This window comes from Lonchura striata, chromosome 34 (assembly GCF_050655825.1).
Source record: "Lonchura striata isolate lonStrDom1 chromosome 34, ASM5065582v1, whole genome shotgun sequence".
Lineage (NCBI taxonomy): Eukaryota > Metazoa > Chordata > Aves > Passeriformes > Estrildidae > Lonchura > Lonchura striata.
The window spans coordinates 4404355-4431134 of NC_140736.1; the positions used below are offsets into that span (position 1 = coordinate 4404355).

The 26780-nt window shown below is 58.7% G+C and overlaps 2 protein-coding genes across 3 annotated transcripts in view; both read right to left on the bottom strand.

Annotated features, from left to right (window-relative positions):
• Positions 1-1424: 1424 nt before the first annotated feature.
• LOC110473412 (uncharacterized) lies at positions 1425-7847 on the bottom strand. The gene is made up of 3 exons (XM_085564886.1): positions 7714-7847; positions 6052-7209; positions 1425-2855 (listed from the first exon to the last, which is right to left on the bottom strand). The coding sequence occupies exons 1-3, from the start codon at positions 7845-7847 to the stop codon at positions 2093-2095; spliced, it is 2055 nt and encodes a 684-aa protein (XP_085421012.1). The 3' UTR covers positions 1425-2092.
• A 524-nt stretch (positions 7848-8371) lies between these two features.
• Positions 8372-26780, bottom strand: part of SPTBN4 (spectrin beta, non-erythrocytic 4) — a 45336-nt gene continuing 26927 nt past the window's right edge. The window contains exons 19-34 of one of the 2 annotated variants that reach the window (XM_085564862.1): positions 25495-25758; positions 24078-24302; positions 22941-23030; positions 22589-22867; positions 20917-21047; positions 20625-20829; positions 18823-19439; positions 15428-15566; positions 15261-15345; positions 14321-14517; positions 13067-13440; positions 12891-12963; positions 11815-12098; positions 10315-10488; positions 9961-10003; positions 8372-8956 (exon numbers count right to left, since the gene is read on the bottom strand). In XM_085564862.1, the coding sequence (XP_085420988.1) occupies positions 8810-8956; positions 9961-10003; positions 10315-10488; positions 11815-12098; positions 12891-12963; positions 13067-13440; positions 14321-14517; positions 15261-15345; positions 15428-15566; positions 18823-19439; positions 20625-20829; positions 20917-21047; positions 22589-22867; positions 22941-23030; positions 24078-24302; positions 25495-25758 (3327 nt within the window). In that variant the 3' untranslated portion in view covers positions 8372-8809. The remainder of the gene's footprint in view (positions 8957-9960; positions 10004-10314; positions 10489-11814; positions 12099-12890; positions 12964-13066; positions 13441-14320; positions 14518-15260; positions 15346-15427; positions 15567-18822; positions 19440-20624; positions 20830-20916; positions 21048-22588; positions 22868-22940; positions 23031-24077; positions 24303-25494; positions 25759-26780) is intronic. The other variant, XM_085564863.1, reaches the window with a different exon arrangement.

A 26780-nucleotide genomic window follows, 5' to 3' on the forward strand; every position in this document is an offset into this window, starting at 1 on the left:
TCCAATTACCATCTGAGTAGGAGTTGCCTTGGGGCAGTTTTCCTTATCTGCTGTTAATGGCCCCATCAATGCCTGGCCACATGACTCAGAGATAACACTGTGCAGGAGGAGGAGGTGATTAAGGACACACCTTGTGACTCCTAATAACCCATTGTGAGATGCTCTGCCCAAGGGGAGGAGCTAGGCATTCCCACCTGGATAAAAGTGGAGATTTCTAGACAGAGGAGAGCCTCTTCACAGGTTCTCTGAGAAGACACAGCAACTACATCTGCCATCCCAAGACGACTGCAGCTCTTCCAATTTGGACTGCTACCAGCACGCTGGCCAGGTTGTATTCTGACTTTGTCAGTAGCCTTTCCCTTTGTATTATTGCATGTATTTTTGTCCTTTTCCCCTTTTCCCAATAAATTGTATTTCTGACTTGGAGTCTCTCACTGGTTTTACTTTCAAACCAGAACAGTGAAGAAGTAGAGTAAACAGAGAAAACGTTAGGAGGTTTCTAGTAGCGCCTCCTGACCTTTAAGGAAACATCTCTCTTCTTAGACCCTCGGCCCCAGGGGAAATGTGAAAATAGGGGGGACTGTGGTCCCAAAAAATGAAAACCTGAACTGTTGTCTTTCTCCCCTCTTGGCAGGGCATCCTTAAAAGGAAAAATCCTAAAAGCAGTCTGTCCATCCATGCATTGGTGGTGAGAGCACTGTGCATGGAAAGGAGAAGGGTCACCATGGCAAACTTTTCTCCAGGCAGTGCCATGTGTGACATAGAAACACAGGATGTGGAGCTGTGTTTTCTTCAGAAGTCTGTAGCACAGGAGAGACTCCTACCTCCCTCGAAAGGGCTAAGTATCGATTATCTAGAAGGTAGAAACCTGATTTAGGTCCAGATTGTGTCTCACTGTAGTTTGTTAGAGTTGAATGGTGGGAGGAGGAATGCTTTGAAAAGTTTTCATTTAATCTTTGTGTAGTTTGTTTTTTTTTTCTCATTTTTACTTTCTTTTTTTCTTTTGTAGTAATAGCTTAATAAAGATTTTTTCCTATTATTAAGCTTAAGCCCGTTTGCTCTGTTCTAAATTCCACTTCACAGCATTCAAGAGAAGGATCACATTTTCATTGAGGCACTAGCATTGTGCCAGTGTCAAACCATGGCACGTGGGATTGAGACTCTGAGGGTTAAAATTCACTTGTTTTCAGTGGGATGTGAGTGGATCTGAGGTGAACGAGTGATCCCTCTTGGCTTCTGGAGCACAGAGAGATTGAGAAGAGAAATATATTCAGGTTGTCATAAAAGGTGAAGGAGCCAGGTGTGTCCCTGTCCTAACTTGGGGCAAATTTGGGAGAAAAACCTGTGGAAGGAACCCCCCGAAAACAAATCCCCACGGCCTCTCCCCACTCACCTGGTTAGGAAAGAATTTTCTCAAATTGAAGTGGAAAAGAACCTGTTTGTTTAATAAACAAAACCCTCCCCAGCACCAAAGAAATGAACACCACTAGATGACAAGAGAACTCTTTCAGCACTCTGGAGAGATGACAAATCCAGAAAGTCTCTCCTGGGAGTGGCCGCCGGGTCTGGGCGCTGGGGATTGCTCTGGGCACTGCGGATGGCTGCTGCAGATCACAGAGCGCAGGCTCTGGGTGCTCCTCGGTGTTTCCCAGGTGCCACTCCGGAGCAGCTTGGAGTGACATTCAGGAAAGGGAAAGATAAAAAAACAGTCCAGGGAAAGAATTGGACTGCTGAGCTAAACTAACTCAAAAGCAAAGGCAAAAGCAGAAGCAAGTAAGCAAGGCAAAGCAAGCAAAAACCAGCCAGGCAGCACCAGCCTCTTCTAGACAACACACCATGAGGGGAGGTGAGCTGGCTGATAACAAGACAAAACAAACCTTCACTTTCAGAGTCAGTTCTGAAAGCACAGAACATAATATCAAACAAAAACAGAACACACGACTGGGGATACCAGCATCATAATGTCACCCTAGGACAGTTCCCAGCATGGATCACAGGGAATGTGGGTCACCAGGGCTGTGCCCAGTGTGGCTCCTCCCGTGGGGGATGGAGTTTAGCTCTTCTCGCACTCGGGGCACTCGCAGGGCTTCCCTTACTGGTGCCTCCGTTGGTGTTGGGTCAAGCCAGAGCTCACTGAGAATCTCTTCCCACACTGGGGACACTCGTAGGGCCTCTCCCCCGTGTGGATCCTCTGGTGCTGGATCAGGCCGGAGCTCTGGGTGAAGCTCTTCCCACACTCCCCACACTCGTAGGGCCTCTCCCCAGTGTGGATGCGCCGGTGGGAAATGAGGGTGGAGTTGTCCCTGAATCCCTTCCCACAGTCGGGGCAGCAGAAGGGCCTCTCCTCTGTGTGAACCAGATAGTGCTGGAAGAGATCGGCTCTTCTCTTAAACCTCTTCCCACACTCAGAACACTCGTAGGGCCTCTCCCCTGTGTGGATGCGGCGATGCTGGATGAGGGTGGAGTTGCTCCTGAATCCCTTCCCGCAGTCGGGGCAGCAGAAGGGCCTCTCCTCTCTGTGAACCGGATAGTGCTTCAAGAGATCGGCTCTGGTCTGAAACCTTTTCCCACACTCAGAACACTCGTAGGGCCTCTCCCCTGTGTGGGTCCTCTGGTGCTGGGTCAGGCTGGAGCTGTGGGTAAAGCTCTTACCACACTCCCCACACTCATAGGGCTTCTCTCCAGTGTGGATCCTCTGGTGCTTGATCAGGCTGGAGCTGCATCTGAAGCTCTTCCCACACTCCCCACACTCATAGGGCTTCTCTCCAGTGTGGATCCTCTGGTGCACCGTCAGCTCAGAGCTGCACCTGAATCCCTTCCCACACTCGGAGCACTTGTGGGGCTTCTCCCCATCACGGAGCTGCTCAGGGTCCCCCAGCTCCGAGCTCTGGCTCCGTCTCCAGCCGCCTCCCCGGCCCAGGGTGGCTCTTTCCCCCTCAGATCCCCGCGATCTGCCTTTGCAGCCCCTCCTCGTGCGGGATCTCCGGGGCTTTTCCTCCCCGTCGGGTTCCTGCGCCGTGGAGCCGCTCAAAACGGCCTCTTCCACCAGGTTCTGCCGCGGGGATTTGTCCTCCCTGCTCTCCATCCTCGGCTCCTGCTCGGGGCGAGGAAGGACCAGGAGAGGCTCTTCCTCTTCCTCGCAGCCTCCCAGGGGCTGGGAATGGGAACTCCTGCTTTGGGGAAAACAAGGGATGGGCACCATGAGTTGGAAGCTCCCTCTGTCCCAGTCCATCTCGAGAAGTCCCCGGCCACCTGGGCTCCATAAGAACCTCCCAAACACCGAGATCCAGCCCTGAAAAAGCCTCCCAGGAGCTCCCCGTCCCTGCTCCCTCCCCTCGGCTCTTCGGGGCTCCCCCCTGTCCCAGCTGCGGGGGTCACGCTGGGATTGGGGGTCCCCCTTCTCCTCGCTGCCCGCCCTCCCCAGGCTGCCGGCAGTCCCGGCCATCCCAAAAGCTCCCCCCTCTTGGCTCTCCCCATTCGGGGCTGCCGGGGCTGCTCGGGCTCCCGGGCTCCCTTCTGCCCTTCTTCTCCGCTCGGGGCCGCAGGGGCTCCAAGGAGTCCCCCCGAGGGGCCTTTTCCGCTCCGCTTCGCACTTCTTCCTTCTCCAAACACGCCCCAAAAAACCCAGCCCCGGCACCCCCCAGGAGATCTGGCCCGAGCTGCCCCTCCCCGCTCACCTGCGGGATGGGGGCAATGATCCCACACGTGGGGGCTGCGAATTCAGGCAGGGCTCCACCGCGCCATCCCCTCGGCTCCGCTCCATCCGCCTTTGTCCCTCCTCTTCCTCCTCCTGCCGCTCCTCCTCTTCCATCCCCCCTGCTCCTCCTCCTCCCTGAGCCCACCTCCCGCTCCTCCTGCATCCCTGCCCTTCCCTCCCTGCCCTTCCTTCCCCCTCCTCCTGCTCTCTGTGCCCACCGCCTTCTGCTCCCTCATCCCTCCTCTTCCATCGCTCCTCCTCCTCCTCCTCCTGTGTCCCGTCCCCTCCTGCCTGTCCTCCTTCATCCCTTCCCTTCCATCCTTCTCCTCCTCGCCATCCCCACCTCCTTCTCCTCCTTCATCCCCCTCCTCCTCCTCCCTTTCCCCATTTCCTTCTCCTGTTTCCAGCCCTACTCACTCTCCTCCTTCACCCCCTCTCTTCCATGCCATCCCAGTTCGTGCTGGGATTTGTCCGGTCCGTGTCTGTAGGATCCCGGTCCATGTCACCTCATTCCTGTTTATCCCAGTCTGTTTGCTCCTGATCCCTGTGGTCCCGGTCTGTGCAGTCCCAGTCTGTAGGATCCCAGGCCAGGTTATCCCGGGCTGTATGATCCCAATCCATAGGATCGCATTCCACAGGGTCCCAGTCGCTTTTTTATCCCGGTCCATGGCATCCCAGTTCCATATAAATCCAGTCCAGTTCATCCCAGTCCATACAGTCCCAATCTTTATTTGATCCCATTCCCTATTTCATTCCAGTCTATTTTATCCTTGTCCTAGTCCCTATTTGATCACATTCTTAATTTTTCCCCAGTCCATAGGATCCCTGATCCATATAATCCCAGTCCAGTTTATCCCAGATTATTCCAGTCCATAGGATCCCCGATCCATATAATCCCAGTCCAGTTTATCCCGGATTATTCCAGTCCATAGGATCCCCGATCCATATAATCCTAGTCCAGTTTATCCCGTTCCATAGGATCTCAATTCCATAAAATCCCAGTCCAGTTCATCCCTCTCCTTAGGATCACAGTTCCATATAATCCCAGTCCAGTTTATCCCAGTCCATAGGATCCCAGTTCCATATAATCCCAGTCCAGGTTAACCCAGTCCATAGGATCCCAGTTCCATAAATCCCAGTGCAGTTTATCCCAGTCCATAGGATCCCAGTTCCATATAATCCCAGTCCAGTTTATCCCAGTCTGTAGGGCCCCAATCCCTATTTTATCCCAGTCCATAGGTGATCCCAGTCCATATTTGATCCCAGTCTGCACAATCCCAGTCTGTAGGATCCCAGTCCCTAATTTATCCCAGTCCCTATTTCATACCAGTCCCTAATTTATCCCAGTCCCTATTTCATCCCAGTCCATGGGATCTCATTCCATATTTGATCCCAGTCCCTAATTGATTCCAGTCCATATGGCCCTGCACACATTCCAGAGGTCTGGAATTTCAGCTCCCAGCCAGGAAAAGACGTTCCCTTTGCCCTCGAAGGCAAAGCTCTTGAGAAGGGGCTGAAAACCAAGCGGAGCAAAATCCTACAGAGACATTTCACTGCTGGTCTCCGACTTCAGCTCCTGAACTAAGAATTAAAAAAATAATTGGGAAATTAAATAACTAAAAAAACAGGGGCGGGTCATTAGGGGCAATTAAATTAGGGGAGGGGTCCATTAAATCAGGGGAGGATCTTTGGTGGATCCTGGGGCAATTAAATCAGGGGAGGGTTTTTGGAGGTCCCTGGGTCAAGGGAGACACGGAGAGAGAAACAGAGCAGGGAAAGAGAGGTGGGAGGAAATGGAGGACACAAACACAACCAGCTGAGAAGGTGGCACTGAGAAAAACAGAACTGCCATGGAATGGAAATGAACGGCAAAGAAATCAGTAAGTCTGAAAGTTTTATTTCCTATCGAATACATCCCAGCCACCCAGCTCCACACAATCCCCATCCCAGCGCTCCAAATTGGGATCCCACTTCTCCCCATCTTCTCCCAAACCCATCCCACCCTGGCAGTTCTGGAATCGAGTGAGATTGGCGGGGGATTGAGGTTTTTTTGAGATGGGAACAAGGAATTTGAGGTGGGACTGAGTCTCTGAGGATTAAAATTCACTTGTTTTCAGTGGGAGGTGAGAAGATCTGAGGTGAACGAGTAATCCCTCTTGGCTTTTGGAGCACAGAGAGGTTGAGGAGAGAAAACAAATGAAGGCCAACAGAAAAGGAGAAGCAGCCAGGCGTGCTATCAACGTGGATCACAGGGAATGTGGGTCACCAGGGCTGTGCCCAGTGTGGCTCCTCCTGTGGGGGATGGAGTTTGGCTCTTCTCGCACGCGGGGCACTCGCAGGGCTTCCCTTACCGGTGCCTCTCTTTGTGTTTGTTCAAGTTAGAGCTCCATGAGAATCTCTTCCCACACTGGGGACACTCGTAGGGCCTCTCCCCCGTGTGGATCCTCTGGTGCTGGATCAGGCCGGAGCTATGGGCGAAGCTCTTCCCACACTCCCCACACTCGTAGGGCCTCTCCCCAGTGTGGATGCGCCGGTGGGTGATGAGGGTGGAGTTGTTCCTGAATCCCCTCCCACAGTCGGGGCAGCAGAAGGGCCTCTCCTCTGTGTGAACCGGATAGTGCTGGAAGAGATTGGCCCTGGTCTGAAACCTCTTCCCACACTCAGAACACTCGTAGGGTCTCTCCCCAGTGTGGATCCTCTGGTGCCTGAGGAGCTGTGACTTGCTCTTGAATCCCTTCCCGCAGTCGGGGCAGCAGAAGGGCCTCTCCTCCGTGTGAACCAGATAGTGCTGGAAGAGATCGACTCTGGTCTGAAATCTCTTCCCACACTCAGAACACTCGTAGGGCCTCTCCCCTGTGTGAATCACCTGGTGCCTGATCAAGCTGGAGCTGCAGCTGAAGCTCTTCCCACACTCAGAACACTCGAAGGGCCTCTCCCCAGTGTGGGTCCTCTGGTGCCGGATAAAGTGGGATCTCATCCTGAAGCCCTTCCCACACTGGGGACACTCGTACAGTCTCTCCCCTGTGTGAATCACCTGGTGAGTGATGAGGTGGCTTCTCCGGCTGAAGCTCTTCCCACACTCCCCACACTCATAGGGCCTCTCTCCAGTGTGGATCCTCTGGTGCACCATCAGATCAGAGCTGCACCTGAATCCCTTCCCACAGTCCGAGCACTTGTGGGGCTTCTCCCCATCACGGAGCTGCTCAGGGTCCCCCAGCTCCGAGCTCTGGCTCCGTCTCCGGCCGCCTCCCCGGCCCAGGGTGGCTCTTTCCCCCTCAGATCCCCGCGATCTGCCTTTGCAGCCCCTCCTCGTGCGGGATCTCCGGGGCTTTTCCTCCCCGTCGGGTTCCTGCGCCGTGGAGCCGCTCAAAACGGCCTCTTCCACCAGGTTCTGCCGCGGGGATTTGTCCTCCCTGCTCTCCATCCTCGGCTCCTGCTCGGGGCGAGGAAGGACCAGGAGAGGCTCTTCCTCTTCCTCGCAGCCTCCCAGGGGCTGGGAATGGGAACTCCTGCTTTGGGGAAAACAAGGGATGGGCACCATGAGCTGGAAGCTCCCTCTGTGCCAGTCCATCTCGAGAAGTCCCCGGCCACCTGGGCTCCATAAGAACCTCCCAAACACCGAGATCCAGCCCTGAAAAAGCCTCCCAGGAGCTCCCCGTCCCTGCTCCCTCCCCTCGGCTCTTCGGGGCTCCCCCCTGTCCCAGCTGCGGGGGTCACGCTGGGATTGGGGGTCCCCCTTCTCCTCGCTGCCCGCCCTCCCCAGGCTGCCGGCAGTCCCGGCCATCCCAAAAGCTCCCCCCTCTTGGCTCTCCCCATTCGGGGCTGCCGGGGCTGCTTGGGCTCCCGGGCTCCCTTCTGCCCTTCTTCTCCGCTCGGGGCCGCAGGGGCTCCAAGGAGTCCCCCCGAGGGGCCTTTTCCGCTCCGCTTCGCACTTCTTCCTTCTCCAAACACGCCCCAAAAAACCCAGCCCCGGCACCCCCCAGGAGATCTGGCCCGAGCTGCCCCTCCCCGCTCACCTGCGGGATGGGGGCGATGATCCCACACGTGGGGGCTGCGAATTCAGGCAGGGCTCCACCGCGCCATCCCCTCGGCTCCGCTCCATCCGCCTTTGTCCCTCCTCTTCCTCCTCCTGCCGCTCCTCCTCTTCCATCCCCCCTGCTCCTCCTCCTCCTCCCTGAGCCCACCTCCCGCTCCTCCTGCATCCCTGCCCTTCCCTCCCTGCCCTTCCTTCCCCCTCCTCCTGCTCTCTGTGCCCACCGCCTTCTGCTCCCTCATCCCTCCTCTTCCATCGCTCCTCCTCCTCCTCCTCCTGTGTCCCGTCCCCTCCTGCCTGTCCTCCTTCATCCCTTCCCTTCCATCCTTCTCCCCCTCGCCATCCTCACCTCCTTCTCCTCCTTCATCCTCCTCCTCCTCCTCTCCCCACCTCCTTCTCCTCTTCCATCCCTCCTCGCACAGACACCGGGAGCCGCCACATCCACCCCGGCCGCCCCCGAACCCCCCCAGGACTCCCCCAAACCCTTTCAGGACTCCCCCAAGCCTCCCCAGGATCTCCTCCAATCCCCCCAGACTCCTCCAAAGCCCCCCACAGGACTTCCCTGATCCCCTCAGGACACCCCAAAACCCTCCCAGGATGCCCCAAGCCTTCCCAGGACTCCCCAAAATGGTCCAGGCCCATTTTGGGGTGCAGCGGGTGCTTTATTACATTTGTACAACGGCGGCGCTGGGGCCCCCCCGGCTGTCTATGGCTTGTGCTGGGGGAAAGAATGCGGACGGGACCCCAAATTTTGTTTTTCGGGCAGGCCGGGACCCCAAAGTTAGGTTTTGGGGTAGGCCGGACCCCAAAATTAGCGTTTTGGGGCAACCAGGACTCCAGATTTGGATTTTGGGGAAGCCAGGGTCCCAAGATTGAGGTTTGGGGGGACCAGGACCCCAAAACCGAGGTTTGGGGTGGAGCTTGGACTCCCACGTTAGAGTTTGGGGAGGTGTGCACCCCAAAATTGGGGCTCGGGACTCCCGACCCTTGGCTCGTGATGGGGGTGGGACCCCAAAATATAGATTTTTGGAGGAGGCCGGGACCCCAAAATATGGGTTTTTTTGGGGTGTTCGAGGGGGTCACTTCCGCCGGGGCCGGTCGGGGTCGCGCCGGGGGAGCCCCTCGTCGGTGGAGGAGGTGGTGAGGAGGCCTTGCTGCCACCGGGCCAGCTCGGCGTGTTCCTGAGCGCTGGCGGCCAGCGCCCGCAGCCAGCCCTGCATGTCCTCCTGGAGGGCAGAAACGGGGTCAGGCACCCCGAAAACGGGGTCAGGCACCCCGAAAATGGGCTCAGGGACACCGAAAATGGGGTCAGGGACACCAGAAATGGGGTCAGGGACACCAAAAATGGGGTCAGGGACACCGAAAATGAGGTCAGGGACACCAGAAATGGGGTCAGGGACACCGAAAATGGGGTCAGGGACACTGAAAATGGGGTCAGGGACACCAAAAATGGGCTCAGGCACCCCGAAAATGGGGTCAGGGACACCAGAAATGGGCTCAGGCACCCCGAAAATGGGCTCAGACGCCCTGAAAATGGGGTCAGGCGTCCCGAAAATGGGCTCAGGGACACCGAAAATGGGGTCAGGGACACTGAAAATGGGGTCAGGGACACTGAAAATGGGGTCAGGGACACCAGAAATGGGGTCAGGGACACCGAAAATGGGGTCAGGGACACCGGAAATGGGGTCAGGGACACCGAAAATGAGGTCAGGGACACCAGAAATGGGTTCAGACGCCCCGAAAATGGGGTTAGGGACACCGAAAATGGGGTTAGACACCCCAAAAATGGGGTCAGGGACACCAAAAATGGGGTCAGACACACCGAAAATGGGGTTGGGGACCTCGAAAATGAGGTTAGGGACACCAGAAATGGGGTTAGGGACACTGAAATGGGGTCAGACGCCCCAAAAATGGGGTCAGGGACACCAAAAAGTCGATTAGGGACACCAAAAATTGAGTTAAGGACCCCAAAAATGAGGTTAGGGACACCGAAAATGGGGTGAGGGACCCATCAAAATCAACATGAGACCACCACAAAACCACCACGAGACCCCCCAAAACCACCATGAGACCCCCCAAATCACCATCAGACCCCCTCCAAAATCACCATCAGACCCCCCAAATCACCATCAGACCCCCCAAAATCACCACCCAACCCAAGCCCCACCTCACCAACCCCAAAGCACCATGAGACACCCCAAAACCCTACGAAGATCCCCCAAAGCTGCACCTCGTCCTTGGCCTGCAGCAGGAACTCGCTCCCATCGCCGGTCCTACAAGACAGGGACATTGTCACCGTGTCCCCCTGGACTTTGGGGCGTCAGAGCCACCAAAAGCAGCAGGAGATCCCAAAAAATGTGTCAGACACCCCAAAAGGAGAACCAGGACCACCAAGATCAACAGGAGATCCCAAAAATCACATCGGAGACCCCAAAAATGACATCAGAGATCCCAAAAGCGGCATCAAACCCACCCAAAAAAACAGGAGACCCCAAAACGGGTGTGAGGGCCACCAAAAGCAGCAGGAGATCCCAAAAATGACACCAGAGACCCCGAAAGTGCCACCAGACAGCCCAAAACTCACTTGAGCTTGAAGACGTTCTTCTTCTTCTTGTAGTCGTTGGCCACCTCGCTGGCGGCGCGGTGCAGGCTCAGCAGGGGCTCCCCGCCGTGGGTGGCCCCGGCCGCGGGACCTTTGGCGTCCTTGTAGAAGCCCAGGTCGCCCTTGGCCAAGACGCAGTAGAGGTTCACCCAAGACCTGCTCGTGGTGGGACGTGGGGTGACCACCAGGTTTTAGGTAAAACTGGGTTTTGGTGGGCCCCCAAATTTTGGTGGTTTGGTGGATGAACGTTCCTAGCTTGGATGAATTCCCAGAGTTTGGTCAATCTCCTTCACTGGGGAGCCCCAGCTCATGGTGGACACCCACATTCTGGTGGGTCCTCTCCATAGATGGACACCAAACCCTTGGAGAAACCCCAACCCTTGATGGGCCCCTTCATTGATGGACCCTCCAACCGCTGGTGAATCCCCAGATTTTGGGGAATTCCAAGTCTTGGTGAAACCCCAACCACTGGGGGACCCTCTTCATGGGTTGGATGAAGCCAACCCTTGGAGAACTCCCTCCACTGATGTCCCCCTAACCCTCGGTGAAGCTTAAACCTTTGGAGAACCCCAACCCTTGGAGAAGCCCCAAATTCTGGTGGATCACTGATGATCCCCAACCCTTGGAGAACCCTCAACCCTTGATGAACCCTAACCCTTGGAGAACCCTCAACTCTTGGGGAACCCCAACCATTGGAGAACTCCCAACTCTTGATGAACTCCTTCTACTGATGAACCCCAACTCTTGGAGAACCCTAAACTCTTGATGAACACCTTCCACTGCTGATCCCCAACCCTTGGAGAACCCTCAACTCTTGGGGAACTCCAACCCTTGGAGAACCCCCAAATCTTGAGGAACCCCCAGATTCTGCTGGACCATTGATGGACCCCAACTCTTGGAGAACCCCCAACTCTTGAGGAACTCCTTCCATTGATGAACCACAACCCTTGCCGAACCCCCAAATTCTGGAGGATCACTGATGAACCCCAACCCTTGGAGAACCCCCAACTCTTGGAGTACCCCAACCCTTGGAGAACCCCAACCCTTAGTGAACCCCAACCCTTGGAGAACCCCAACTCTTGGTGAACCCCAACCCTTGGAGAACCCCCAACTCTTGGAGTACCCCAACCCTTGGAGAACCCCAACCCTTGGAGAACCCCCAACTCTTGGTGAACCCCAACCCTTGGAGAACCCCAACCCTTGGAGAACCCCCAACCCTTGGAGAACCCCAACCCTTGGAGAACCCCAACTCTTGGTGAACCCCAACCCTTGGAGAACCCCAACCCTTGGAGAACCCCCAACTCTTGGAGAACCCCAACCCTTGGAGAACCCCCAACTCTTGAGGAACCCCCAGATTCTGCTGGACCATTGATGATCCCCAACCCTTGGAGAACACCCAACTCTTGAGGAACCCCCAGACTCTGCTGCACCACTGCTGAACCCCAACCCCTGGAGAGCCTCCATCGCCACGTCCCCCCAGACCTGTTGGACGCCTTCTTGCCGGCGCCGTCGAGCTCGTGCTTGCGCAGCAGGAAGCCCTCGTGCGTCACCGTGTGGGCGGGCGGCGGCGGCGGCGGCGCGCTGCCCTGCGCCGGCGCCGAGCGCGAGCGCCGCGGTTCTGCCGCGCCCTGCGCCGAGTCCCGGGGGCGCGGCCGGCGCCGCGGCCTCGGCCGGTCCCGCGCCCGGGGACGCTCCGGCCGAGGGGTCCTCTCCGGGAGCGCCTCGGGACCGGCGGGGAGACGGGCGGGAGAGTCACGGTCACGGGGCTGGGGACAGCGGGGGACAAGGAGGGGACAATGAGGGGACACCGGCACTGGGGGATCTCCAGGGGGACATGGAGGGGACAATGAGGGGACACTGGGGGATCTTTGAGGGGACATTGAAGGGACAATGAGGGGACAATGAGGGGACAATGAGGGATCTCCAGGGGGACATGGAGGGGACACTGGGGGATCTCCCGGGGGACATGGAGGGGACATTGAGGGGACATCCAGTGGGACAATAAGGCGACACTGGGGGATCTCCAGTGGGACATGGAGGGGACACTGAGGGGACACTGGGGGATCTCCAGGGGGATCTCCAGTGGGACATGGAGGGGACATGGAGGGGACAATGAGGGGACACTGGGGGATCTCCAGGGAGACATGGAGGGGACATGGAGGGACATTGAAGGGATCTCTAGTAGGACATGGAGGGGACACTGAGGGCATCTCCAGGGGGACATTGAGGGGACATCCTGGGGGGCTCTGGGGAATCTCTGAGGGGACATTGATGGGATCTCCAGGGGGACATGGAGGGGACATTGAGGGGACACTGGGGGATCTCCAGGATGGAGGACATGGAGGGACATTGAAGGACATTGAGGGGACAATGAGAAGACACTGAGGGGACAATGAGGGGACACTGATGGATCTCCCGTGGGACACTGAAGGATCTCCGGGGGAACATCGAGGGGACACCAAAGGGAATCCAAAGGCACACAAAGAGGAATCCTTGGGGCCACCAAAGTGTCACCAAGGGGCCACCAAAAGGTCACCAAAAGGCCACCAAGGACTCACCGAAGCTGGCACGGCGCCGCCCGCCTCCTTCTCCTGCAGCTGCTCCACGATGTCGGCCAGGGTGGCTTTGCTGCTGAAGGACATTCGGGGACCGCGGTGGCGTCACGCCGGCCCCGTCCCCTCCCCGCCGTCCCCGCGGCGTCCCCGCGGCGTCCCCGCGGCGTCCCTTGGCTCACCCGCCGCTCTTCCCGTCGTGCCGCGGCGCCTCCGGCTCGCTGGACTCCTGCCGCTCCAGCCGGCGCTCCCGGCGCTCCCGGCGCCGCTCCGGCGGCCCCGGCCGGACCTCGCCGGGCTCCTCGGCCTCGGTGGCCTCGGCGGTGACACCGGTGGCCGGCGGCGGCTCCTCGGCTCCTCCTGCGGCGGTGGCCGGCGGCCGGACGCGGTCGAGCTGGGGCTGGAGGCGCTCCGGGCGCAGCTCGTGCCGGACGTAGGCGACGCGCGGCTCCGGCCGGCGAGCGGCGGCGCCCGCCGGCGGCGGCTCCGGCGGGAACTTGCGCGTCAGGAGCGGCGTCGGCGGCTGCTTGCTCTGCTCGGCCTTGAGCTTCTCGATCTGAGCGTGGGGTGGGGTGGGGATGATGGAGGTGAGGTGAGATGGAGGTGAGATGGAGATGGAGATGGAGATGGAGATGGAGATTGGGATGGAGATGGAGATGGAGGTGGAGATGGAGATGGAAGAGATGAAGATGGGGATAGAGATGGAGGTTGGAATGGAGATGAGATGGAAATGAGATGGAGATGGAGATGGAGATGGAGATGGAGATGAGGATGAAGATGGAGATGGGGATGGAGATGAGATGGAGATGGAGGAGATGAAGATGGGGATAGAGATGGAGATGGGGATGGAGATGAGATGGAAATGGAGATGGAGATGAGATGGAAATGGAGATGGAGATGGGATGGAGATGGAGGAGATGGAGATGGAGGAGATGAAGATGGTGATAGAGATGGAGATTGGGATGGAGATGAGATGGAAATGAGATGGAGATGGAAATAGAGATGGAAATGAGATGGAGATGAGGATAGAGATGGACACGGGGATGGAGATGTGGTGGAAAAGAGATGGAGATGGAGATGACGATGGAGATGAGGATGGAGATGGAGACGGGGATGGAGATGAGATGGAAATGGGATGGAGATGGAGATGATGGAGATGAGATGGGGACAGGGATGGAGTTGGGGATGGGACAGGGATGGGGATGGAGATGAGATGGAGGTGAGATGGAGACAGAGGTGTGATGGGGATGGAGATGGGATGGAGGCAGACGGAGACGGCGATGGAGAAAACGAAGCCATCAATGGAAACAGCAACAGCGATGGCAACGGGATGAAGACCACGGTCAGATCAGGAGATGGTTCTGCTGAGCCCTCAGCCACCCCCACCCCGAGCAGAGCCCGGCCCCGGGATGTCCCCGGCGCCGCGGTGGCCGTACCGTGGTCAGGCGCCGCAGGGAGCTGAACCTCTCCTCCCAGGCGGCCGCCGCCTTGCGGAAGGCCTCGTGCCGCCGGATCAGCTGCTCCACCTCGTCCACGCTGCTGCCCAGCTCCTGGCTTGTCAGCAGCGGCTCCTGGGCCGTCAGCCACGCGTCGGCCACCACGGCCTCCTGCGCGAACTGCTGCACCTCGCGCTCTGCCGGCACAGCCGGGGCCGCCCGTCACCGCCGCGGGCTCCTCACGGTGGCCGGGGTCACCGCAGAGACCGGGCTCACCCGTGATCTGGTGGCCTTTGTAATTTTGTGTCACCCATCGTCTGGTGTCTCCCATAATGTGGTGTTCCTCATGATTTGGTGTTCCTTGTAATTTGGTGTTCCTCATAATCTGGTGTTCCTCAAATTTTGGTGTTCCTCATGATTTTGTGTTCCTCGTAATTTGGTGTTCCTCAAATTTTGGTGTTCCTCATGATTTTGTGTTCCTCAAAATTTGGTGTTCCCCGTAATTTGGTGTTCCCCATAATTTGGTGTTTGCCATAATTTCGTGTGCCTCATAATTTGGTGCTCCTCATAATCTGGTGTTCCTCATAATTTGGTGTTCCCCGTAATTTGGTGTCTCCCATAATTTGGTGTTCCTCATAATTTGGTGTTCTCCATAACTCGGTGGCTCCCATAACCTGGTGGCTCCCATGAATTGACTCCCATAACCCAATGCACACCCCAAGTCCTGGTGTCCCCCCAACACCCAATGTCCACCCAACATCTGATGACCACCCCCGATAAACCAGTGACCTCCAGGACCCAATGCCCACCCCAAGTCCTGGTGTCCCTCCAACACTCAACCTCCCCCCAAAAACCTTCTGGTGTCCCCCAACACCCAAGGTCGCCCCAACATCTGATGTCCCCCCAACACCCGATGGTGTCCCCCCGGGGTGGCACTCACTCTGCTGCAGCCACTCCCAGTGCTTGTCCCACTTCTCCGTCATCTCCTTCTTCTTCTCCAGGAGCTTCTCCATGTTGGATTTGATCTGTGGGGAGGGGGGACATGGGTTGGGACACCCCAAAAGTTCCACCATGCCCCCTCCCCACGTTGTCCACCCCCACCGGCACCTCATCAGCCGCCGGGCTCTTGCTGAGGATGAGGGTCTTGCCCAGCTCCAGGCAGGTGTCCACGTTCTTGGCCTGGGCCTCCATCTCGGTCTTGAGGCTTTGGTGGTCGTTCATCAACAGCTCCACCGACGACACGTCCCTGGGGCGGGGGGAGGACAACGGTGGGCATGGACAGGGGTCCTTGGTGGCCAGGAGGGGACATTGGCATGGGGAAGGGTGTGGGGTCCTCCTGATGGGCCAGGATATGTCCTTGGGTCCATGGCAGGACAGGATTTGGTCCTTGGGTCCATGGCGGGACAGAATTTGGTCCTTGGGTCCATGGCGGGACAGGACATGGTCCTTGGTCCATGGTGGGATAAGACATGGACTCTCAGATGGACCAGGTCATGGGACCTTGTGATAGACCAGGATGTGGTCCTTGGGTCCATGGTGGGACAGGACATGGACCCTCAAATGGACCAGGACATGGGACCTTGGGATGGACCAGAATATGGTTCTTGGCTCCATGGTGGGACAGGACCCAGATCCTCAGAGAGACCAGGACATGGGACCTTGGGATGGACCAGGACTTGGTCCTTGAGTGCATGGTGGGACAGGACATGGACCCTCAGATGGACCAAGACATGGGATGGTGGCACCTGGGATGGGACATGGACCCTCAGATGGGCCAGAACACGGAACCTGTGATGGACCAGGACTTGGTCCTTCGGTTGATGGTGGGATGGGACATGGACCCTCAGACAGACCAGGACATGGAACCTTGTGATGGGCCAGGACATATCCTTGGGTGCATAGTGGGACGGGACATGGACCCTAAGATGGGCCAGGACATGGGATGGTGGCACCTGTGATGGGACATGGACCCTCAGATGGGATGGGACATGGGACCTTGGGATGGACCAGAACATGTCCTTGGGTCCATGGTGGGATGGGACATGGATCCTCAGATGCACCAGAACACGGAACCTGTGATGAACCAGGACTTGGTCCTTGGGTCAATGGTGGGACAGGACCCAGATCCTCAGATGGACCAAGACATGGAATGATGGCACCTGGGACAGGACATGGACCCTCAGATGCACCAGAACATGGAACCTGTGATGGACCAGGACTTGGTCCTTGGGTCAATGGTGGGACAGGACCCAGATCCTCAGATGGACCAAGACATGGAATGATGGCACCTGGGATGGGACATGGACCCTCAGATGCACCAGAACATGGAACCTGTGATGGACCAGGACTTGGTCCTTGGGTTGATGGTGGGACAGGACATGGACCCTCAGGTGGGACAGGACATGGACCCTCAGACAGACCAGAACACGGAACTTGTGATGGACCAGGACTTGGTCCTTGGGTGCATGGTGGGACGGGACATGGACCCTCAGATGCACCAGAACACGGAATTTGTGATGGACCAGGACTTGGTCCTTGGGTTGATGGTGGAACGGGACATGGACCCTCAGGTGGGACGGGACATGGACCCTCAGACAGACCAGGACATGGAACCTGTGATGGGCTAGGATGTTGTTCTAGGGTCAATGGTGGGACAGGACATGGACCCTCAGACAGACCAGAACACGGAACCCGTGATGGACGATGGACCAGAACTTGGTCCTTGGGTGCATGGTAGGACAGGACACGGAACCTGGGATGGACCAGGACTTGGTCCATGGGTCAATGGTGGGACAGGACATGGACCCTCAGATGGGATGGGACATGGGATGGTGGCACCTGTGATGGGACATGGACCCTCAGACGGACCAGAACACAGAACCTGTGATGGACCAGGACTTGGTCCTTGGGTGCATGGTGGGATGGGACATGGACCCTCAGATGGACCAGGAGATGGAACCTTGTGATGGACCAGAATATGTCCTTGGGTGCATGGTGGGACTGGACATGGACCCTCAGGTGCGACAGGACATGGACCCTCAGATGCACCAGAACACGGAACCTGTGATGAACCAGGACTTGGTCCTTGGCTTGATGGTGGGATAGGACATGGACCCTCAGACAGACCAGGACACGGAACCTTGTGATGGGCCAGGACTTGGTCCTTGGGTTAATGGTGGGACGGGACATGGACCCTCAGACAGACCAGGACACGGAACCTTGTGATGGGCCAGGACTTGGTCCTTGGTGTTAGGAAAATAAGGACTTGGGTCCATGGTGGGATGGGACATGGATCCTCAGATGCACCAGAACTCAGGTAACCTTGTGATAGACCAGGATGTGGTCCTAGGGTCGATGGTGGGCCAGGACATGGGGAACTTGGGATAGACCAGAACATGTCCTTGGGTGCATGTTGGGATGGGACATGGACCCTCAGGTGGGATGGGATCCACCAGATCACGGAACCTGTGATGAACCAGGACTTGGTCCTTGGGTGCATGGTGGGACAGGACACAGAACCTGTGATGAACCAGGACTTGGTCCTTGGGTGCATGGTGGGACAGGACACGGAACCTTGTGATGGGCCAGGACTTGGTCCTTGCGTCAATGGTGGGACAGGACCCAGATCCTCAGATGGACCAAGACATGGGATGGTGGCACCTGGGACGGGACATGGACCCTCAGATGGGACAGGACATGGAACCTTGTGATGGGCCAGGACTTGGTCCTTGGGTCAATGGTGGGACAGGACATGGACCCTCAGATGGACCAGGACATGGGATGGTGGCACCTGTGATGGGACATTGACCCTCAGATGCACCAGAACACGGAACCTTGTGATGGACGAGGACTTGGTCCTTGGGTCAATGGTGGGACAGGACACAGAACCTGTGAAGAACCAGAACCTGGTCCTTGGGTCAATGGTGGGACAGGACACAGAACCCGTGAAGAACCAGAACCTGGTCCTTGGGTGCATGGTGGGACAGGACACGGAACCTGTGAAGAACCAGAACCTGGTCCTTGGGTCAATGGTGGGACAGGACACAGAACCTGAGAAGAACCAGAACCTGGTCCTTGCGTCAATGGTGGGACAGGACAAGGAACCCGTCAAGAACCAGAACCTGGTCCTTGGGTGCATGGTAGGACAGGACAAGGAACCCGTGAAGAACGAGAACCTGGTCCTTGGGTGCATGGTAGAACAGGACACGGAACCTGTGATGGACCAGGACTTGGTCCTTGGGTGCATGGTGGGACAGGACAAGGAACCCGTGAAGAACCAGGACTTGGTCCTTCGGTGCATGGTGGGACAGGACACAGAATCTGTGATGGACCAGGACTTGGTCCTTGTGTCAATGGTGGGACAGGACAAGGAACCCGTCAAGAACCAGGACTTGGTCCTTGGGTCAATGGTGGGACGGGCCACGGAACCCGTGAAGAACCAGAACCTGGTCCTTGGGTGCATGGTGACCCGGAACCCTCGAAGAACCAGAACCTCTCCCCACCTGGCCTTCTCGCCGGCGCCCATCTGCTGCAGCGCCCCGTCCATCCACGCCAGCAGCTCCCGGGCGGCGCCGGCGAAGCGCGTCCTGTCGGCGGCGCCGGCCGCGCCGCGCCGGCAGCGCTCGGCCGCCGCCTGCAGCTCCCGCCAGGCGCGCAGCACGTCGCGCTCGCGCGCGGCGATGGCCTCGGCCGCCTCGCCGGCGTAGAGCGCCCGCAGCCGCGCCGCCGCCTCCTGCAGCCGCCGCAGCCGCGCCGGCAGCGCCGCCGCCTCGCGCTCCAGCGCGCCCAGCGCCCGCCGCAGCGCGCCGGCCTCGCGCGCGCCGCCGCCCTCCTCGGGCAGCCGCCGCCGCTCCTCCTCCAGGTGGCCCAGAAGCTCCTGGCAGTCGTGGAAGAACTTGTGGAGCTCGTGCGAGGCCGCCAACATCTGCGCCCGCGTCTCCAGCAGCTCCAGCAGGTCGGCCCAGGCCTCGTTGACGCCGTCCTTCCACTCGGCGATGGTGGCGGCGTCGCGGTGGCCGCAGTCGATGAGCTCGTCCACCATCTGGTTGACGGCGGCGATGCGCTCCTGGCCCACGCTGCCCGTCTCGCTGGCGAACTCCAGGAACTTCTCCTGCAGCAGCTGCGGCGGCCCCGGGGCCACCGGGATGGGGTCAGGGCCACCACCAGGATGGTCTCAGGATCACCACCAGGATGGTGCCAGGATCACCACCAGGATGGTGCCAGGGCCACCAGGATGGTGTTAGGATCACCACCAGGATGGTGCCAGGGCCACCACCAGGATGGTGCCAGGATCACCACCAGGATGGTGCCAGGGCCACCACCAGGATGGTGTCAGGGCCACCAGGATGGTGTCAGGATCACCACCAGGATGGTGCCAGGGCCACCACCAGGATGGTGCCAGGGCCACCAGGATGGTGTCAGGGCCACCAGGATGGTGCCAGGATCACCACCAGGATGGTGCCAGGGCCACCACCAGGAAGTGCCAGGGCCACCACCAGGATGGTGTCAGGATCACCACCAGGATGGTGCCAGGGCCACCACCAGGATGGTGCCAGGATCACCACCAGGATGGTGCCAGGAGCACCAGGAAGTGCCAGGGCCACCAGGATGGTGTCAGGAGCACCACCAGGATGGTGACAGGAGCACCAGGATGGGGCAGGGATGGTGGCAGGACCGCCAGACAGGGCACCAGGATGATGCTAGGAACACCAGGATGGTGCCAAGACCACCAAGGAGGTGCCAGGGCCACCAAGATAATACCAGGACCACCAAGGAGTGCCAGGACCACCAGGATGGTGCCATGGCCACCAGGATAATACCAGGACCACCAGAATGGTTTCAGGATCACCAGGAGGTTCCAGGGCCACCAGGATGGTGCCAGGACCACCAGGAGGTGCCAGGACCACCAGGATGGTGTCAGGAGCACCAGGAGGTGCCAGGACCACCAAGGAGGTGCCAGGGCCATCAGGAGATGCCAGAACACCCAGGATAATACCAGGACCACCAGGATGGTGTCAGGACCACCAGGATGATGCCAGGACCACCAGGAGGTGCCAGGACCACCAATGAGGTGCCAGGACCACCAGGATGGTGTCAGGACCACCAGGATGGTCTCAGGAGCACCAGGATGGTGCCAGATCACCAAGGAGGTGCCAGAACCACCAAGGAGGTGCCAGAACCACCAAGATGTCTCCACGAAGTTCTCCAGAACCCTCACGACGACACCACTCGTCAGAACCTCCCCGCACGACCTCCACCGCGGGCGTCGCCCAGCGCAGCGGCGCCCATCCCTCACCGCGCTCACCGTGACGTGCTCGAAGTCCTGGCCCAGCTCGGGCGAGCCGGCCACCAGCTCCTTCTCGGCGATCCAGTGCTCCAGCTCGTCCACCTCGCGGTTGAGCTGGTAGAGCCAGTACTGCTGCTCCAGCTGGACCTTGCGCTCCTCCAGCAGCTCCTTCAGAGACACGTAGAGGCGGTCAACCTGCGACTGCCGCCGGCTCACCTGCTCGCTGCGCAAGGACACGGCGCCCGTCAGCCCCGGCGGCGGCGGCGCGGCAGCGGCCGGCGGGCCGGGGGGCGGGCGGGGCCGGGCGGACCTCTGGGGGTGGCCGAGCTCCAGGAGGGCGCGGCACTGGCGGGAGAGCTGGGCGATGGTCTCCTCGTAGTTCTCGATGGTCTGCTCGGTCAGGAGGTGCTTCTTGAGGAGCTGCAGGGTGCTCTGCTCGTCCTGCGGTGGGGTGGGTGGGTGGGTGGGTGAGGGCGGCGGTCGGTGAGATACAAGGTGGCTCAAGAGGTGTAAGCAAGCCAAGCAAACCAACCCGACCAACCCAACCAACCAACCCAACCAACCCAACCAACCAACCCGATCAACCCAACCCGACCAACCCAACCAACCCAACCCAACCAACCAACCCGACCAACCCAACCAACCAACCCAACCAACCAACCCGACCAACCCAACCAACCAACCCAACCAATCCAACCAACCAACCCGACCAACCCAACCAACCAACCCAACCAACCAGTGTAAGCAACCCAACCCAACCAACCCAACCAACCAACCCAACCAACCCAACCCAACCAACCCAACCAACCAACCCAACCAACCAACCCGACCAACCCAACCAACCAACCCAACCAATCCAACCAACCAACCCGACCAACCCAACCAACCAACCCAACCAACCAACCCGACCAACCCAACCAACCAACCCAACCAATCCAACCAACCAACCCGACCAACCCAACCAACCAACCCAACCAACCAGTGTAAGCAACCCAACCCAACCAACCCAACCCAACCAACCCAACCAACCCAACCCAACCAACCCAACCAACCAACCCAACCAACCAACCCAACCAACCAACCCAACCAACCCGACTCAACCAGTGTGACCAACCCAGCCAACCCAACCCAACCAGTGTAAGCAACCCAACCCAACCAACCCAACCCAACCAACCAACCCAACCAAGCAGTGTAAGCAACCCAACCTAACCCAACCCAACCAACCCCACCAATGCGACCCAACACGACTCAACCGGTGTAAGCAACCCGACCAACCCAACCAACCCAACCCAACCAACCCAACCCAACCCAACCCAACCCACCCCACCAATGCGACCCAACACGACTCAACCGGTGTAAGCAACCCGACCAACCCAACCAACCAATCCAACCAACTCAACCAACCCAACCCAACCAACCTGACTCAAGCAGTGTAAGCAAGCCAAGCAACCCAACCAACCCAACTCAACCAACCCAACCCAACCAGTGCAACCAACCCAACCCAACCGGTGTAACCAACCCAACCCAACCCAACTCAACCCAACCCAACCAACCCAACCAGTGCAACCAACCCAACCCAACCGGTGTAACCAACCCAACCCAACCCAACTCAACCCAACCCAACCAACTCAACTCAACCAGTGTAACCAACCCAACCCAACCCAACCAGTGTAACCAACCCAAGCCAACCCAACCCTTCCAATTCCCCCAACCCAACTGACCAAGCTGACCCAACCCAACCCAACGTCACCCAACCAACCTCACCCAACCCAACCCAACCTCACCCAACCAACCCAACCCAACCCAACCCAACCCATCCAATTCCCCCAACCCAACCTCACCCAGTCTCACCCAACCAACCCAACCCAACCCAACCTCACCCAACCAACCCAACCCAACCCAACCCAACCCAACCAACCCAACCCAACCCATCCCAATCCGACCCACCCCGCCCCGCCCCGCCCCGTTCACCCAAACGCCACCTTCCCCTTCTCCTCGCTCATCAGCAGCAGCTCCTGCTCTCCCAGCCACGCCTCCACCTCGGCCACGTCGAAGAGGTACTGCTGCAGCTGGTAGGAGGCGTCCAGGGCCTGCTGCCGCCGCTCGGCCTGCTCCTGCAGCTCGGCCCACGCGGTGGCCAGCCGCCCCAGGAGGCCCCGCGCCACCTCGGCCTCGGGGCTCTCGACGCAGGCGACGGCGGCGGCGCGTTCCAGCACCTCGTCCACGCGGGGCCGGCGCGCCTGGATCTCCCGCCGCAGGTTCTGCGGTGGGACGGAGGTGGGTGGAGGGCTCGGGGTGGGGAGCGGTCCCGGAGGCGGCGGCGCGGGAGCTGACCTGGTTCTTCTTGATGAGCTGTTGGACGGTCTGGAGGTTGGTGCCGTGGTCCTTCAGCGTGGCCAAGGGTAGGCGGTCCTGGACCCACATCTGGGACGGGGGTGGGTGTCGGTGTCATCGGCGGGCACCGTCCCACCTCATCTCGGTTTGTGGGTTCACCTCCATCTCATCTCCATCCCATCCCCATCTCCATCTCCATCTCCATCTCCATCTCCATCTCCATCTCCATCTCCATCTCCATCTCCATCTCCATCTCCATCTCCATCTCCATCTCCATCTCCATCTCCATCTCCATCTCCATCTCCATCTCCATCTCCATCCCATCCTCATCTCCATCCCCATCTTCATCCCCATCTCCATATCCATGCCATGCCCATTCCCATCTCCATCTTCATCCCATCCCCATCTCCATCTCCATCTCCATCCCCATCCCCATCCTCATCTCCGTCTCCATCCTCATCTCCATCTCCATCCTCATCTCCATCTTCATCCCCATCTCCATCTCCATGTCCATCTCCATACCCATGCCCATTCCCATCCCCATCTCCATCACATCATCATCTCCATTCCCATCCCATCATCATCTCCATCTCCATCTCCATCTCCATCTCCATCTCCATCTCCATCTTCATCCCCACCCTCATCTCCATCCCCATCTCCATCCCATCATCATCTCCATCCCCATCTCCCTCCCATCCCCATCTCCATCTCCATTTCCATCCCATCCCCATCTTTATCTCATCCCCATCTCCATCCCATCCTCATCTTCATCCCTATCCTCATCTCCATCTCCCTTTCCATCCCATCCCCATCTCCATCTCATCTCCATCTCCACCCCATTCATCTCAAACTCCATCCCATCTCTATCATCTCCATCTCCATTTTCATCCCATCTTCATCATCTCCATCTCCATCTCCATTTTCATCTCCATCTCCATCTCATCTTCATTTCCATCTCCATCTCCACCCTATTAATCTCAAACTCCATCCCATCTCCCTCTTCATCCCATCTCCATCCCCATCCCATGTCCATCTCCATCCCCATCCCATCTCCATCTCCACCCCGATCTCCACATCCATCCCCGTTCCCATCCCATCTCCAACCCCACCCCACCGCAGCCCATCCCCGATACTCACCACCTCGTCCTCCAGCTCGTGGCTGACCTGATGGACCTCCTTGGAGGCCAGCAGGATCCTGCGCCGCTCCTTGAGGGGCTCGATGAGGCGCACGATGCGCGTCCCCACCGCGCTCTGCCGCTCGCCCACCTCCTCGCGCCCGGCCGCCTGCGCCGGCAGCGCCGCCGCCTGCGCCTGCAGCTCGCCCACCTCCCGGCACCACTCCTCCACCTGCGACTCCATGCTCTGCGGACACGGCGGGACGCGGGCTCGGAGGAGGTCCCGAGGGCATCTCCAGACCCCAGCGAGGAGCGTGCCACCAAGGAACCTCGTGGGCCCATCGTGTGGTGGCCCCATAATTTGGTGTCCACCATCAGTTGGTGTCACCCTCCATAATTTGGTGTCCACCGTCAGCTGGTGTCACCGCTATAATGTGGTGGCCCCATAATTTGATGTTCACCATAACCTGGTGTCACCCCACATAATTTGGTGTCCACCATAAGCTGGTGTCACCCCCCATAATTTGGTGTCCACCATAACCTGGTGTCACCCCCCATAATTTGGTGTCCACCATCAGCTGGTGTCACCCCACATAATTTGGTGTCCACCATAACCTGGTGTCACCCTCCATAATTTGGTGTCCACCATCAGCTGGTGTCACCCCACATAATTTGGTGTCCACCATAACCTGGTGTCACCCTCCATAATTTGGTGTCCACCATCAGCTGGTGTCACCCCACGTAATTTGGTGTCCACCATCAGCTGGTGTCACCGCCATAATGTGGTGGCCCCATAATGTCCTTCTGAGACCTGGTGCCCCTCCAAACCTGGTGTCCCCTCGCATCCCATGACCATCCAGGACCTGGTGTTCTCCATAACCGCCCAACACCCAATGTTCAGTCAAGACCAAACATCTCCCCAGGATCCAACATCTCCCCAAGTCCTGGTGTCCCCCCAACACCTGGTGTCCCCACAAGTTCTGGTGTCCCCCGAAGTCCTGGTGTCCCCCCAAAACCTGATGTCCCCTCAGGTCCTGGTGTCCCCCACGTCCTGATGTCCCCCAAGTCCTGATGCTTCCCAAGTCCTGGTGTCCCCCCAACACCTGATGTCCTCCCTAAGTCCTGGTGTCCCCCAAGTCCTGGTGTCCTCCAACACCTGATGTCCCTCCAACACCTGATGTTCCCCCAAGTCCTGATGTCCCTCCAACACGTGGTGTCCTCCAAGTTCTGGTGTCCCCCCAAGTCCTGGTGTCCGCCAAGTCCTGGTGTCCCCCCAAGTCCTGGTGTCCTCCAACACTTGGTGTCCGCCCAATCCCAGTGTCCCCCAAGTCCTGGTGTCCCCCAACACCTGATGTCCCCCAACACCTGATGTCCCCCCAACCCCTGGTGTCCCCCCAACCCCTGGTGTCCCCCAAGTCCTGATGTCCACCCAGCCCCACCTGCAGCCTCTTGAGCTGGTGGCTGACGCTGCGGAGGTCGGCGCCGCCGCCCACGTTCTCCAGCTGCTCCTCGAGGTGGCCCAGCCGCGCCTCCACGTCGGCGAAGCTCCGCGCCAGGCGCTCGGCGGCCGCCGCCTCGGCCAGGCGCCGGCTCCGCGCCTGGCTCGTGGTCTCCAGCTCCTGCCAGCATCTCCTCAGCTCCTCCAGCTGCCGCCGCACCGCCCCGCTCAGCTCCGGCTTGGCCTGCAGCAGCTCCTCACCTTCCTGGGGAAAGGTTGGGATTGGAGGTGGGACCCCAAAATTCGTCACGAGGAGTTGGGGAAGCTCCTCATCTACTGGGGAGGGTTTGGGATTGGAGGTGGGACCCCAAAATTCGTCACGAGGAGTTGGGGAAGCTCCTCACCTTCCTGGAGAGGGGTTGGGATTGGAGGTGGGACCCCAAAATTCGTCACGAGGAGTTGGGGAAGCTCCTCACCTTCCTGGAGAGGGGTTGGGATTGGAGGTGGGACCCCAAAATTCGTCATGAGATGTTTGGGGCAGCTCCTCATCTACTGTGGAGGGGTTGGGATTGGAGGTGGGACCCCAAAATTCATCATGAGACGTTGGGGAGATGTTGGGGCAGCTCCTCACCCTCTGTAGAGGGGTTAGGGGCAAGGTGGGACCCCAAAATTCATCGTGAGATGTTGGGGAGATGTTGGGGCAGCTCCTCATCTACTGTGGAGGGGTTGGGATTGAAGGTGGGACCCCAAAATTCATCGTGAGATGTTGGGGAGATGTTGGGGCAGCTCCTCATCTACTGTGGAGGGGTTGGGATTGAAGGTGGGACCCCAAAATTTGTCACAAAGAGTGAGGAGATGTTGGGGCAGCTCCTCTCCTTCCTGGGAGGGGTTCGTGGCCAGGTGGGACCCCAAAATTCATCGTGAGGGGTTTGGGGTGGTGGGGGGGGCACAGAGAGACCAGGGCAGACACGGGGGGGGGCGTGGGTCGGTTTTGGGGGGACACGGGGACATTTCGGGAGGGACGTGGGGACACGGGGGTGACACCATGGGGCCGGGGGTGACACCCTTGGTGGGGGTGGGGGTGACACGGGTGGGGGTGACACCCACGTGGTGGGGGTGGGGGCGACACTCATGGGTGGGGGTGACACCCATGGGTGGGGGCAGAGATGACACCCATGGGTGGGGGAGGCAGTGACACCCACGGGATGAGAAGTGGGGGGTGACACCCACGGGTGGGGGCAGAGATGACACCCACGGGCGGGGGAGGCAGTGACAACCACGGGGTGA